This window comes from Haliotis cracherodii, unplaced genomic scaffold, assembly GCF_022045235.1.
Source record: "Haliotis cracherodii isolate W230 unplaced genomic scaffold, xgHalCrac1.p SCAF_2, whole genome shotgun sequence".
Lineage (NCBI taxonomy): Eukaryota > Metazoa > Mollusca > Gastropoda > Lepetellida > Haliotidae > Haliotis > Haliotis cracherodii.
In genome coordinates, this window is record NW_027266275.1 from 32,836,956 (window position 1) to 32,851,104 (window position 14,149).

General features: G+C 38.0%; 1 protein-coding gene across 1 annotated transcript in view; it reads left to right on the plus strand.

The window, feature by feature from the left end:
- The first annotated feature begins 356 nt into the window (after positions 1-356).
- LOC139469021 (cytoplasmic phosphatidylinositol transfer protein 1-like) overlaps positions 357-14,149 on the plus strand; it is a 49,424-nt gene continuing 35,631 nt past the window's right edge. Inside the window, exon 1 of the mRNA XM_071251156.1 lies at positions 357-444. Within this exon, the coding sequence (XP_071107257.1) occupies positions 397-444 (48 nt within the window). The 5' untranslated portion in view covers positions 357-396. The remainder of the gene's footprint in view (positions 445-14,149) is intronic.

The window sequence follows — 14,149 nt, forward strand, 5'->3', positions numbered from 1 at the left end:
CGATTTGGAAGTACATCCATTCATAGTTAACTCTGTAAATGTCCATTTATACATGAATGAATATCAAAATCTTTCGCATGTTGAATTAGTTGTAATATAGTAATATCTTGAGTGCACACGCATTTGTCTGGTAAATGCTATAGGCTGCGATACAATCGCACTCAATGGGTCGCTATTACAAGGAAAGACAGAGCTCAGTCAAGGATACTCGGATAACACATAGTGCTATGAAATCGAGCTCTCTGCGGTGATACGACGGGACATAACTGCTCTGGGGAAAATATACCGGTGTATTTCCGGGTCGCCGTCTCTGAGTCCTCATTACATATAGCAGAGCTCACGGTCGACAGTGTAGGTCTAGCAGTTGACAGATGAGGATCTAGACAGCGGCTGAGCATGTATCTCAAGGAATATCGGATATGTATGCCGCTATCAGTGGAAGAGGTATTTATAACAAATTTCAGTCTTCGCTCATGTCAAACGTGACAGAATTAGTGTACGTTTGTAAATGAGGGTTAAAGAGCATGCATACAGACTTACATCAAATGACAGTCTACAATCACTGCATATGAACTAGCCACTAAGGTAGCAATGGCACTCCAGCCATTGGGAGCGATATTTCATCTCGTTGCACCACATATCCATCAATGACATGAATTGTGGATTTATGATAATGTCTCATGTATGCAAAATGGTAAAAATTAATGAATTCATGTATATTCATTTCTGCATATCTGTTTGTTCATCATGTTTATGCTAAAGATAAACATTTGATTAGAACATTATGTTACATGCAAGTGTAACAGCTCTTAGTTGTCCATTTTGATTCAATTTGTTGGCTCAAACATGCACACTCAGCTACTTAAAAATATTTCTGCAGATGGAATTAAATGTATGAACTATGAAGTGCTATTGTATTTAATCATGTTAAGACTTATGGTTGATAACTAAACCTCAAATTGTTCGAAGATACCATGATAGTAAATCATTAGCTGAATATATTCATAGAAAGCTTTTAATATGTAAAAGGAGCACTAGCTATGCTGAGTATGCTCACGCTTGATTGCACTCGTACTCGTCTCAGGGAGCAGAGAACACCCCTTTTCGATCTTAGGGAGCTGAAACATCTTTCTTAACCAACTCTACTTTTCAATTTTAGGGAACTGACATGTCTTTCTGATCCAACACACCTTGGATCCTTAGGGTTAGCCTGGTTAGGGCTTGGGTTAGCCACAACACTAATCATGCTAACTGGATCAGACAAAGTGCGCCCCGTAAAGTGTGCTACCCCCAAAACTCCCTGCACTAGGCTGCAGTGAAAATGTGTTCAGGTTACAGATTGTGTGGATGATCCCATTTCTGTATTTCTTTGCTTGATATTAAATATGAACATTTGATCTATTTACAGACGTAAAGTGAAACTCCATTTTTCCATTGCATGATTATTGTATACTATCGACTGTCAGATGCAAATTGACGACAAACCAGCCATTAAGCTTAACATGCTAAATGCACATATACAATAATGTTCGCTTTAGTATAGTGCAAAAACATATTATTTCGCAACAATTAAGTTAATATCATATGGTGATTAAGTCAAACAAGAAACTACCCTTATTTTTCAGGAAACTATATTGCATATTATTCCGCCATCACCAGTAGAGGACGTACCGTGTACGAGAGACGGCTCTCCTGTCTCGCGTACAAGTGACCACCTGAGAGGGGTCACTCGTATGCGTGACGGTCTGTCGGTGAACCATGGATTTCTGCATCACTAGGCCTTAGTTGTCATCCATGTTTCTAGATTACTGAAAATGAAGAAAGTCTCTGGGCTCCTTTTTATTACAATTTATAGCTATAATTTTACATTTTTTTTTCTGTAAAATATGTTCATTTCAGAGATTAGATGTTAGATGTTAGTCTAAAGAATTTATTATGGGTATAATTAGTGGCAGCTCTCAGTCCCTCTGATTACCTGACAATGACTGCACAATCACTCAGTAAACATGTCAATTGTCGTGCAATGACAAACGTTTATCCCTCCCTCTAATGTGTGTGTTTAGTCGGATGATGGTGTCATATACAGCAATCAGTGGTTCCCATTTGTAATTTCTTGTTTCTAGGGTAACAATTCAATCTATCTGGGTTGTAAATCAAGGTTTGATGTGGTGAATGCTAGAGGTGCAACGAATACACTTTGAGCCAAATACGATTCTTATCACGAATTTAGGGTAACGAATACAAATATTATTTCACGAATACAATAACAAGTGAGCAGTTTATGTATTACCGTATTGACTTAATAAGCGCCCACGGTGATATTTGCTAATATATTGGCTGGTGAACAATCCCAATTGGCACCTCTTCCGATTGATCAATGTACACAAGACTTGTTTATTCGTGTACAATACACATTCGTGTGTTATATGCACCCATAATTACGGGCAATTCAATCCTTGAAAAATATGTTTGTCGTGTATAATACGCACAGACTTTTCTTTTGTATCATTCAGGCTGTCAGCATAAACCATGAAATTTACGATCTTTCAACTCTGTTTTGTTTTTTCAACAAAATTCTAATAAGAGCCCCCTATTTCTAATTTGAAGAGCGCCCTGGTTGCTTATTACGTCGAATATGTTATTTAATATATTCCGTGAAACAATAACAACATAAATTATTTGACATGGTTTGTTAATTATTTATATATTTTACATTTATATACTGCACTTATCCAAGTCCTAGTATCTGCTCAAATGCGACAATGACCAGTGATCACATAACTGTCAAATTAAATATTATAAGAGTGTTGTCTTTGAAAAAATCTATGCATATAATATGTTCTTTTGGATATTTTTAGGTACAGGGTATGTAAAAGCACATGATTGCATATTTATAATATTTGATTCTAGTGGCCACGAATAACGAATTCAATTCATGAATGGATACGGTTCGATTCACCGAATATGTGAATGAATCATCACAGCCCTAGTGAATGCATTATGTAATATGAACATGGCAGTGCAGCAAGAGAGGAATCAGTTGAGTTGAAAACAGTGACCAAAGGATTAACCGATAATACATTGATTGGTTCATCAGGGTCGTCTTACACGTCAGGTTGCATAACACATGAGGGCATCATCAAATAGTTGTCATTTGTGTTCACTCAGTTAACCAGTGAGACTTGACACGTACCTGTCTGAAATGAACGGAACAACTTTCAGGATCTGCATTAGCTGAACCCATGAAGATCTGGGGTAGAATACAGCGTTAGAAATTGGCACTAGTCCTGTAGTCCTTCCAAACTGCCCAATAGTTAAGGTATCATGAGGACTTGTAGAAATTGGCCATTCTTATGGATTTTGCTATATGTTAACATTATAGGAACTAGTGGACTAAACAGGCTGAAACAGTTAGTTTCAAACGCTGGAATAGGCCTTCAGCAACCCATGCTTGCCTTTAAAGGCGACTGCTTGTCGTAAGAGTCGACTAACGGGATTGGGTGGTAAGGCTCCCTGACTTGGTTGATGCATGTCATGGTATCCCAATTGCATGGATCGATGCTCATGATGTCAATCACTGCATTGTCTGGTCCAGACTCGATTACATGTATTTACATACCGTCGTCTTATAGCTGGAATATTGCTAAGTGCGGCGTTAAACAACAAACAAACATGATAAACAAACATGATCAGCTGAAAAAAACACAGCGAGTCAAAATATTCACGCAGCTCTTTATATGTTTTTAATATTAGAATGTTATAAAAACAAGTGACATCCAGCAAGTTTCTTTGTATAGCTGTAGATTTATGAGATATTGTTCATTTATGTGGGTATTGATGAATACATTCCTCAAGTAAATTAATTGCCTATTATCATATACATAACATTTATCGATTGTAATTATGATGTTCGTATTTTGTTTTCCCTCATTTGCTGTAGAATTGAACAGAATCATTCTAGTTCCTGGTCTTAGGGAATGTCATCCATTCTCTTGGAGTCGTTGTTTTAACAATCCTTTTCATTTGTCAGGGTGTAAACACACAACACAAGAAATGTTTAGTGAACTACTTGGTTTGCGTTACACACAGTTATGGAAATTGAAAAGCCACATAAACAAGAGGTCACCCTGACCAGATGATCTCCGTCCGGACTGTCACAAGTCAAAGTAGTGTCATCAAAAATCGCAAAATGCCAAGCAAAAGGCTAATTAAACAATGTTGAAACCCCGCGAAAATGCCTACATTTTGGAAATACTTCCAAAGCAAAGTTTATTTCATTTCAGATCAGTGTTTGCCAATTATTCCTTCTTGTTCAGTCCAGCGTGAGGTGAAAACAAACACTGACAGTGGTGAATGCGATTTGGAAGACATTGTCACAGGAAAGCTAGATGAGCTGACAACGCACAAAGAAACGTAACGACAATTTCTTTCCACCCAGGCTGATATAAATCACCTATTCAAAATGCATTGACAGGGCATATCAGCCCAGCTTGGGGTTTAATACGGTTCTGGTTACTTAACCCCCAGTAATATGGCCGACCACGTTGGCCCTTTCTCACATGCCTCATAACATTGATAGGTATTTGATTTTTTTTAATTAGCGCCCCAAATTAAGCCCCCCCCCCATAGCATATCTTCTTGGAGAGTTTTGTTCATGGTATAATAGTTATAGATTAAATTCTTTCAATCTTTTGGAAGTTTTGAAGTAACGAAGTGGGGCGTTGTTTTCTGAATCATTGTAAGGTCGTAGGAGTCAAAGGCGAAACCTGTCAATGTTATTTCTATTTCTGGGTTTTCATACAAGAAAATCACACATGACAATATTGATTTCAGTGTTGATGAAACGTAATTTAACTACAATTTATGTTATTAATCATCTTGTCTAGTTACGTGATGTCTAGTAAGTGGTGTCTTGAGATCCGGGATAGTATAGGTCTTTAGCAACCCATGCTTGCCGTAAAAGGCAGCAATGCTTGTCATATGAGGTGACTAACAGGATCGGGTGGTCAGGCTCACTGACTTGGTTGATGCATGTCATTGTATCCCAATCGCATGGATCAATGCTCATGATGTCAGTCACTGGATTGTCTGGTCCAGACTCGATTATTTACAGACCGCCATCATATAGCTGGAATATTGCTGATGCCAAACAAGTAAAAGTAGTGTCTTGTGCACATTGTGATATTTTTACAGAAAACATCAGAGCAGATTAAAGTTTCTATAATTGTCTTGTAACAGTTAACTATCATCACCAAAGTTTTTGCTTTATCGATATTTGAACTAAGTTGTTTTTTTCCTGTGCAATCTCTGCATCTGCAGGTCTTCTCAAAGATTCAGAACTAGAGTACAGAAATGAATATAAGTATATCTACCGACGCAATGATTTGCTGGTGCCACATTTAATAAATATACTGTGTTTTCAATGTAGAGCTAGGTTACCTGTAGATTTAACCGTGCTAAATTGAATTTGTAGTCCAGTGTGGGTTGTCAATCTGGAATACGGAATCACTGACAACAGCCTTTAAACAAAATATCGCACTGTATACAATGGTATATGCTCAAGCAGTTTGTTGACACCAGATTACTTCACTCAAACATATGACAGGCATTGAAAGCATATAAGCGCAGCAACCAACAATGACTATAAAACAAGTACTATTCTGTGAATTTTAGCTTACGCGTTGATGTGGCAGTCAAATCAGCTATTTCAATCAGAGGTGGTTTAATGTGATTTAACCACCTCTGATTGACCAATCAGAATCGTGTAATTTCCAAATTCATGATAGAATGTTAATTACGTTTTTGATGCTCTGATTTATTTGTGTGTGTGTGTTTATCAATAAGCTGAGACCTTGTGCTGATGTAACCCAAATAAAGTGTTAACTTATCTTATCTTATCTTATACAGCGTAACACATTGTGATGTAAAGGCTTTAATCATGATAATAGTTGCAAAGGTTTCATGGTTTAATGCAAGTCATTGATGGCTGCCACATTGCATATATTGCAATCAGAACGGTTGCAGGTTGAAATTTGAGACATTTTATGAATATGTAACACAAAATATCTTTAAGGGGGTGATTTTGGAGATTTTTTTTTTTAATAAAAAGTAAACATAATCCTTTGACATGGTGACAAATGACCATCTTTTACATACTTTCAGAGAAACTGTATTTTCTGCAGCAAAATTGAAGCATTAACAACTGGTTCAGAATTATAGCCATCAAAATGCTACTAGTCTATGAGGACTACCATCGTTTGATGTTCACTTGTCCTCACCACAATTTAGTTGTCTCAGGCTAGCGGGCTAGTGTGAATGTCAAAGGCTGTATGTATTGTATGGCGATGTGTATTGTTTCAGCCGTAATGGCATTGTGTAACTGTCAAGTTTAACTACAGCGATGCTTGTTTCCGCTGAAAGTGTATCTGCGAGCCGCCATGACTCAGTCGATGCTGAATAACATTATCATGACTACACGTATCATTCACATAACTGTGTCACTGGAAGCAAACAGTGTGGGGAGTTTGGTGACAGTGCCCTTGTTATCTGATGGATCAGCTTGACATAGGCCGGTTGTGTCGATGGGAAGGTCACAGCTAGCCAATTTACTAAGTGACCGGTTGGACGACACTGTCCAATATCTCTGAGATAAGCTCCACAACAATTTACATACTTTTCTTCTCATGACCTATTCTTGTGTATGTGACTCTTGGATTTTTTTATCAGAACATTTTTTTTTAACATCATAAACATGATAAACATTCAACCCTGTGGCTGAAATTTGATAGCAGAAAGCGTATGAAGGAAAAGTGTTCTGACTCTCTTAGTCTGAATGTGATGGATTTGTCGCATTCAAAATTGCCAGTTATTTTTTCGTAAGCGTAATTGAAAGTGTCTTTATGAAACTTCCAGTGCATGTGTTAGTTAATATGATATTGTTTTTGTGCTCATTTCTTGGTTTACAGTTACTTTTTTGTCTGGTTACCATGCAACGCTGTTAGCCTTTTGAGGCATAAAAGAGTCAAATAATGGCATTTCTGATCTGATTACAATTTACAGTATCACTGAATATTAATGTCACGTTTCCAGCAGCTACCGTGGATATTTCTACAGAAACTATTAATCAGTTGTGCTTAACATGCTTAAGTAGGATATCATATTGCAGTTTGAAAGTATAATGAGTTTTATGTATACATAATCTTATTTAAAGTATTCAGCATCAAGGGCTTATGAAACATTTCCAAGATGGATGCTTTCTAAGACTTCGTTATCCTCTTTGACTAGATTAAGCATCTAACTCTTAAAATCTGAATACATTTTACAATATATTTTTAAAACCTTTGAAATGTTATTATCAAATTCATAGTTTAAAATGCCTTGTATTAGAGTGTGAATCATTGCCATTGACACAGTTTAAATCATAATGGCTCGGTTAAATATGTTCCCGGTACCTGAAGCGTACATTTTGAATTATAGAAAATCATTCTTTTTCTGACAGGCCTTTTCATAAGGTTTCTTAGATGAAGCTGGTAATAAATGTATTTTCACACAAGTAACCTTGACAAATACTTGGGAAACTCATAATGGTGTGTATATTGCGCACCCCCTTCTACACGGCTGTGTTTTTAAAAAAAATGTTTGCACTATACTCAAGAAGATACGGTATTCCTAAAAATATAGTTATCTTATTTCACAATATAAATTTAACAATATATGTTTGATGTACAGTAGGATCACAAAATAAACCTAGAGATACAGAAGTCAAATGTATCAAACTCAGTGACCAGGAAGTGGTCAAACTGTCTAAATTAAAATTAATACCCATCTCATGGAGAAGTGAGATTCATCGATTTTGAAGATGGGTAAAACATGTTCTTTTTACTGGCATCCTTAGGTGCAGAGAACACACCTAAACAGCTTAATGTGTTCTCCATGGCCGCCCTATCTGTATGATCACCTATTACGACTGGCATAGGTTGCTGGGGACCTACTCTCACCCGGAATCCCTACAGGGTTTGTCCTGATATGAAAATAATAATCCATTACTGCATCAAGAAGGCATCGTACCTTGAGGCTTGCATCGGACTTTACGTCTGTTTCCAAAACATGGTGAGGTGAAATATGGTTTAACGTCACATCCAAGATTATTGCACTTATATAGCAACGTGCACGCCCGTGTGTGTGTGTGTGGCTGCTTGTACTAGTCGAGACTGATGCCGATTTATAGTGCTAGCTCACTGAGATACCATGCCGCAGTTTAACACCACTCAGACACAGTATACTGACTCCGAGCCGACCAGTCCTTGTTTAAGCCCTAACAACAAGTACCATCTTTTAACGTCTTTTGTTATGATGCGGCCGTGGATCGAACCCCAGACCTTCTGCTCTCTGGGCGTCGCTCTACCACAAGACCACGGAGGCGGTTTCCAAAATGTGGAGTGCTGTTCATGCTTATTTAACCCAGGCCTTGTTCCACAAAGTGATTGTAGCACTAAGACCATATTTAACATAGATTTAAAACAATCGTAGTGATGAGGTCACTTTGTTGAACGTGCCCCTAGGCCCTTATTACATTGAAAACAGTATTACACATTAATCTGTGATTGGTGATTAGGACTGATACTAGTTATTATGGACGACTAAGTACCTAAAATCTGATTATTCAGTATCAGTGGACTTAATGATGCAAGGGACGATCCTATCATGCCTATACCAGGTCCCTCCTCATAGTTTGTGTTATCATGATCATTGTGTCGGCACTCTTTTTGAGTCCCTGAAGGTTGTGTTATGATTGTGCTAGTTACTCAGAGTCAAGTCACACATCTGCTCGATGGCTGTGAATGCGTTGACCATGTTCTGCCATAATAGCCTGACATACCTTAGGGCTGTGTTAAAGCCAATATTGTGGACAATAAATTGACGTCATTATGTATTATAACAATGCTGTTGTGCCTGGAGGTGTTTGGTCATTATAGTGGATGCTGACTTGTGGATGCCTCATTTACTCCTGCACTACTCATCTCCATCATCAACTGACAGGGGACAGTTTGCTGTCCAGAGTTGTGTCCCTTTGGTGGAAAGGGATCCTATTTGTACATTATCATGGGTTTGAATACTTTGTTTGCTGAGTGATTATGATCCTTGGATTATTAACACACATCCATTTTCTGTTGTTTGTGGGCTTAAAAAAACAAACCCGCCCACACACTAACCCACCCCGATTGTGTTGCTAGGTTTGTCAGCACCATATCTGAGCTCACCAAAGTAGTAGATGTCTCAGTCCTGCATCATGCATCACTTAGGGCTGTCCTCCCACATCAAGCTGACACCCCGTGATATAACTGGATGACTGTTCGAAGCAGCATTAAGCCCAACTCACTCACTCACTCTGTTGTGGACAACATCATACACATAGTATGTTCTCTATGCACACATATATATCAACTTGTTCTTGTTGTTATATGGCTGGAATAATGCTGATGTGACGTTAAATTTTAACTCACTCACTCCATATTTACACGGGGCGGTCGGGTAGCCTAGTGGTTAAAGCGTTCACTTGTCACGCCGAAGGCCTGGGTTCGATTCCCAACATGGGTAAAATGTGTGAAGCCCATTTCTGGTGTCCCCCGCCGTGATATTGCTGGAATATTGCTTAAAGCGGCGTAAAACCATTCTCACCCACTCACTCAACATATTTATACATTTAGATACACAACCATATTTGAGCATGTTTTTTGATCAGAGTAAAGGACAGTTTTGAAATTGAAATCTGTTATAAATTTGAACTCATTTGATACATTGGCTATCATCATCATTATCATCATCATTACATAATGTGTTATGCCTGTATAAAAATTCAGTTATTTTCTATACAATTTCGAAAAATTCTCGAAAATACTGAACCCGCTAGAGGGGGTAGCACATTATACTTGCGTGCGCACTAAACTGAAGGAATATGGTAAGTGTATTTGGGATGGGTCTCTGAAAGAAATCAGTTTTGTCCTCTGGGATATTACTACCAACACTGAGAGTGCCTTCAGTAATTGTGTACCTTTGTGACGATGAAGCCAAGCCTCATCACTGCTATTGTTGATGGTGTTTCAGAGTGTGCTGATGATCCTACCATGTTCTGTGTGATGGGTGTGAGAGGTGGGATAATTGATATAGCGGTTGTCATCACTCGGACAAAGCTAATCTCGGGACTCCGAGAAAAGATCAATTCATCATGGATCCCTTGTGACAACTCCCATCAATCATGTTGTATAAGGTGGCTAATGACAGGTTATTGTTGCAGGTAGTGGCTGTGTCATTGGGAAAATTTGAAATTATTGCCATCACAAGCATATGTACTATGTGCCCAAGGTCATGGCAGATTATTTGTTTTTATCATTTTTGTTAGCTCACCTGGGCAGTAGCGTGTTAAACAGATCATGATGTGGAAGTAAATTGGATTTGCATTAGATAAATGTGACTTATATGTGACAGAACTCAAACTTGTATGTGGCAGAAGTTGTTTGTAAGGGACAGGACATGCTTAATACATGTGACAGATCCATTTTAATGTGATGGGTGATGATCATGATGATCGGGGAAGGAGCATATATGGGTGAAAAAGAAAAAGCCATAATTTGGCGTTGTGGTTGTTTTTACTAATGTTTTTGTGAGATGAATATGGTTATTCTTCTTCTTCTTTTCTCAGCCTCAAATGACTAAATCCTGGGTAGAATAGGTATTCAGCAACCCATGTTTGTCGTAAAAGGCGACTGTGCTTGTCATACGAGGCGACTAACAGGATCGGCTGGTCAGGCTCGCTGACTTGGTTGATGCATGTCATCGTATCCGAATTGTGTTGATTGATGGTCATGATGTCAGTCACTGGATTGTCTGGTCCAGAGTCGATTATTTACAGACCGCTGTAAAATAGCTGGAATATTGTTGAGTCTGTCGTTAAACAACAAACAAACAAACAAACAAAATCAAAGACTATGATGAAGGTCTCTCATAAAAATACCAGAGCATAAAGTATAAACTGTTCATGGAGTGCGTGTACACAATCTACGTCTTATTGTATCTTCTAAGTGTATCGGTCTTATTGTATCTTCTAAGTGTATCACTAGCAGACATTTGTAGATAGTGCGTGTGTCTTCACAAGCATGACAAGTAACACCTGCTGCAGTGTTCAGACCAATGTTTCCAGCAAGCTCGGGTCACTGGATATTTGCCTCATGAAACAACATGATAGGGTGTTTTTTTCTAAATGCTGCAGACGTATCTTTAGATCCTCTCTCCTGGAGCATGAATAATGGGCCTGTGTCATGGGAGGTCTGCTGTCTGTCTCATTGGGGTCTGCTGTTGAGGCTGTTGTCTCTACATGTTATAGATGTGAATTGTTTATCATGTTTTACAGTTTTATCCTGTAGAAGTAGGCCCAAGGGTTGGTACTCAGGTTGGGCAGGTCCTCAGGAGTACTTATCAACTCTGTGGTTACACTACGAGTGACTATGCACTTGTTCCTTTGTTTTTTCCTTTAAACTTTTAAATGTTTGAGTAAAGATAAAGCTTCAGTCAGTTTCAGTGTATGCATGGTCAGATCGTTTTATACGCATATCTAAATTGTTTTTTTCTGGGCTCGGGTAGAATAATTACCAATCTGACATTTTGTAACCAAGTATTAAGACCTACAGCAGGTAACTCAGGGTACAGTCATGTAACCGGGTAGTAATTTTATACTTGTTCCAGACCTAGTAGAACCACAAGAAGTATTACACTGAAGCTTGTACAGTTGCTGGCTGTAGTTAAAAATGTTTGGCATATGACATGAGAAGGTCAAAGGTCAAAGGGCATAGGGCAGAAGGCATAGCATAGCATAGCATAGCATAGCATAGCATAGCATAGCATAGCATAGCATAGCATAGCATAGCATAGCATAGCATAGAAAAATCCATGATAAAGGTATTGTGCACACTTTCTCAATAAGAGTGAAAGCTTTTATCATTTACATGATTAAACTCATAATAATTCATAAGGGGGGCCCGCCTTTGAAAAGTTTTTTGACAAAATACGTCAAAGGTCAAGGTCAGTATATTCATTTTTGTGTATGCTTAAGCTTTGTTACTTCTACAAGCATGAAACTTTATATTTGCATGTACAGTGGAACCCCAGATATCCAGAAACCTCGCCTCCTGGACATTAATTATGTGAAACGAAATTTATTATATACTTCAGCGTGAAAGACTGAGTTTTCTGAAGTTGACAAAAGTGATATTTTCACTGCAGTGAACATAACACTTTGACAGGCCTATTGTCATACAAGAGTTACCTCCCCTTGAATTGTCTCTCTTTGTCTTTAAGTGACTAACCTGTACACAAACTGTTGACGTTCTTTTTAAGTTAGTTCCACATTGACAAGGCAAAATGGAGTTAATATCACTTCTAGCCATTTAAATCTCTGTTCGTTTCGTACACACCATTTGGTAAAGCACCATTTTTGTTACTTGACTAGCGTGTTTTCCTTTGCTTCTATCAGTGGTCTCCTAGTATTCAAGAGTATTTTTTGTTGTAGTTTGTTGAAGATCCCGTGACGTGACAGGGAAAACTCGTTACTTGATGAGAGAAACATGAAATATCCTCTATATATGGCACATAAAATGCTTCATGTATCCGGAAATCTGGTATTCAAAATTTCTTTCAATAGTATTTACATTAATTTTGGCAATTCTGTGAGTGATCACACCATTTCACCATCACACCAACCAGGAACCGATTACCGCTATTGAAAAGAATGTTAGTTGACAGAGAATAGATACATAATTATGAACATTAAATGAAAGCAACGCTGTCACAACTTAAATTAAGTAAGGCTGCGGCAAATCTCAAGGGTGACTTATCAAACTGTTCCAAATACATAGTAAATATCCGGGAATAGCAATCGGTTATATCCAAGTGGTTATTGTTAACTTAGATATATATAGTAAATGCAGCGACTAAATAACACAATAGTGGAATATATCATTTCTGGTATCATAATTTGTTTTAGGTGCAATTCATTCAAACCATTGCATAAACATTCTATGCAGTTTCATCGTTGGTTATTTTTGTATCTGAATGACCGGTAGATTGGGAAAAAATGTATATACAGCTGATTGCTATATCTGGCTTACTTTATGAGAAAATACACACGGTAATCTAAATCCTGCATTTAAAACAAATACAGGAAATACAATTTAAATATGAATCATCATGTCCAGAGATGTTGTATCACATTTCTCACATTTTTATCGACCAAGTTTGTAATCACTAGTTCGTTCACCAGAATTCGCTGAAGTCATATCATGTAGTTTTTTACTGAGCACAAAATCTGAATAATCTAATGCAGTATATAATAGCATGTTTATTTCTCTAGAGAGTTTGGGTAGGGGAGGTAACTGACAAGTGATTCAGATAACCAGAAATTTGTTCATCTGAACGATATTTGAGAAAATGCAAGTGTCTGGAGAAACAAGGTCCTAACATGCTGAACAACTCCTACCATGAAATGTGGGGGCTTGTCTGACAAAGATCAAGGTCGTTTTTTAGGTTAATGTCAACTGTGGTTGTATCATTCATTGCCAGTTACTTTTACACATTACTTTAATTTATGAGTCTGACACTTAGTGATTGTCTGGAAGTATGTTTTTGGACGGACCGGGCATAGTGGTTTGGTTTACGGAGCTCTGAGGAAAGTGGTGAACGGACTGAACCTGGCTCCATGGTTTTTCTCAAGTAAACACGTGGCCTCTAGTTTTATGAACACATTCTGAACTGAAAAAACTTTCAAGGATTGAACTTTACTTGATGCAAGATGTTGAATTTTATCTGCATTTAGTTTACTCATCTTCATTTGATTGGAACACAAATATCACCACATGGCCAACATTTGCACAAGTATTTTCTGTATTTCCTAGATGCTAGACCACCAGTTGACCCAAGGCCTCACTTGAACACTGGGTCAAGACCAGTTGGGATACATGCAGGCTGGGGCTCGCATAAATTCTGGGTCTCCCTTTATCCCCTGTTGGGAACTTTGTTATGAATAGCCCCTTACTAATGGTGATTATACCTGTGAAGATCGGTGTTAGACTTTGTCTTCAGTAGCTAAAGCTTGTCGTAA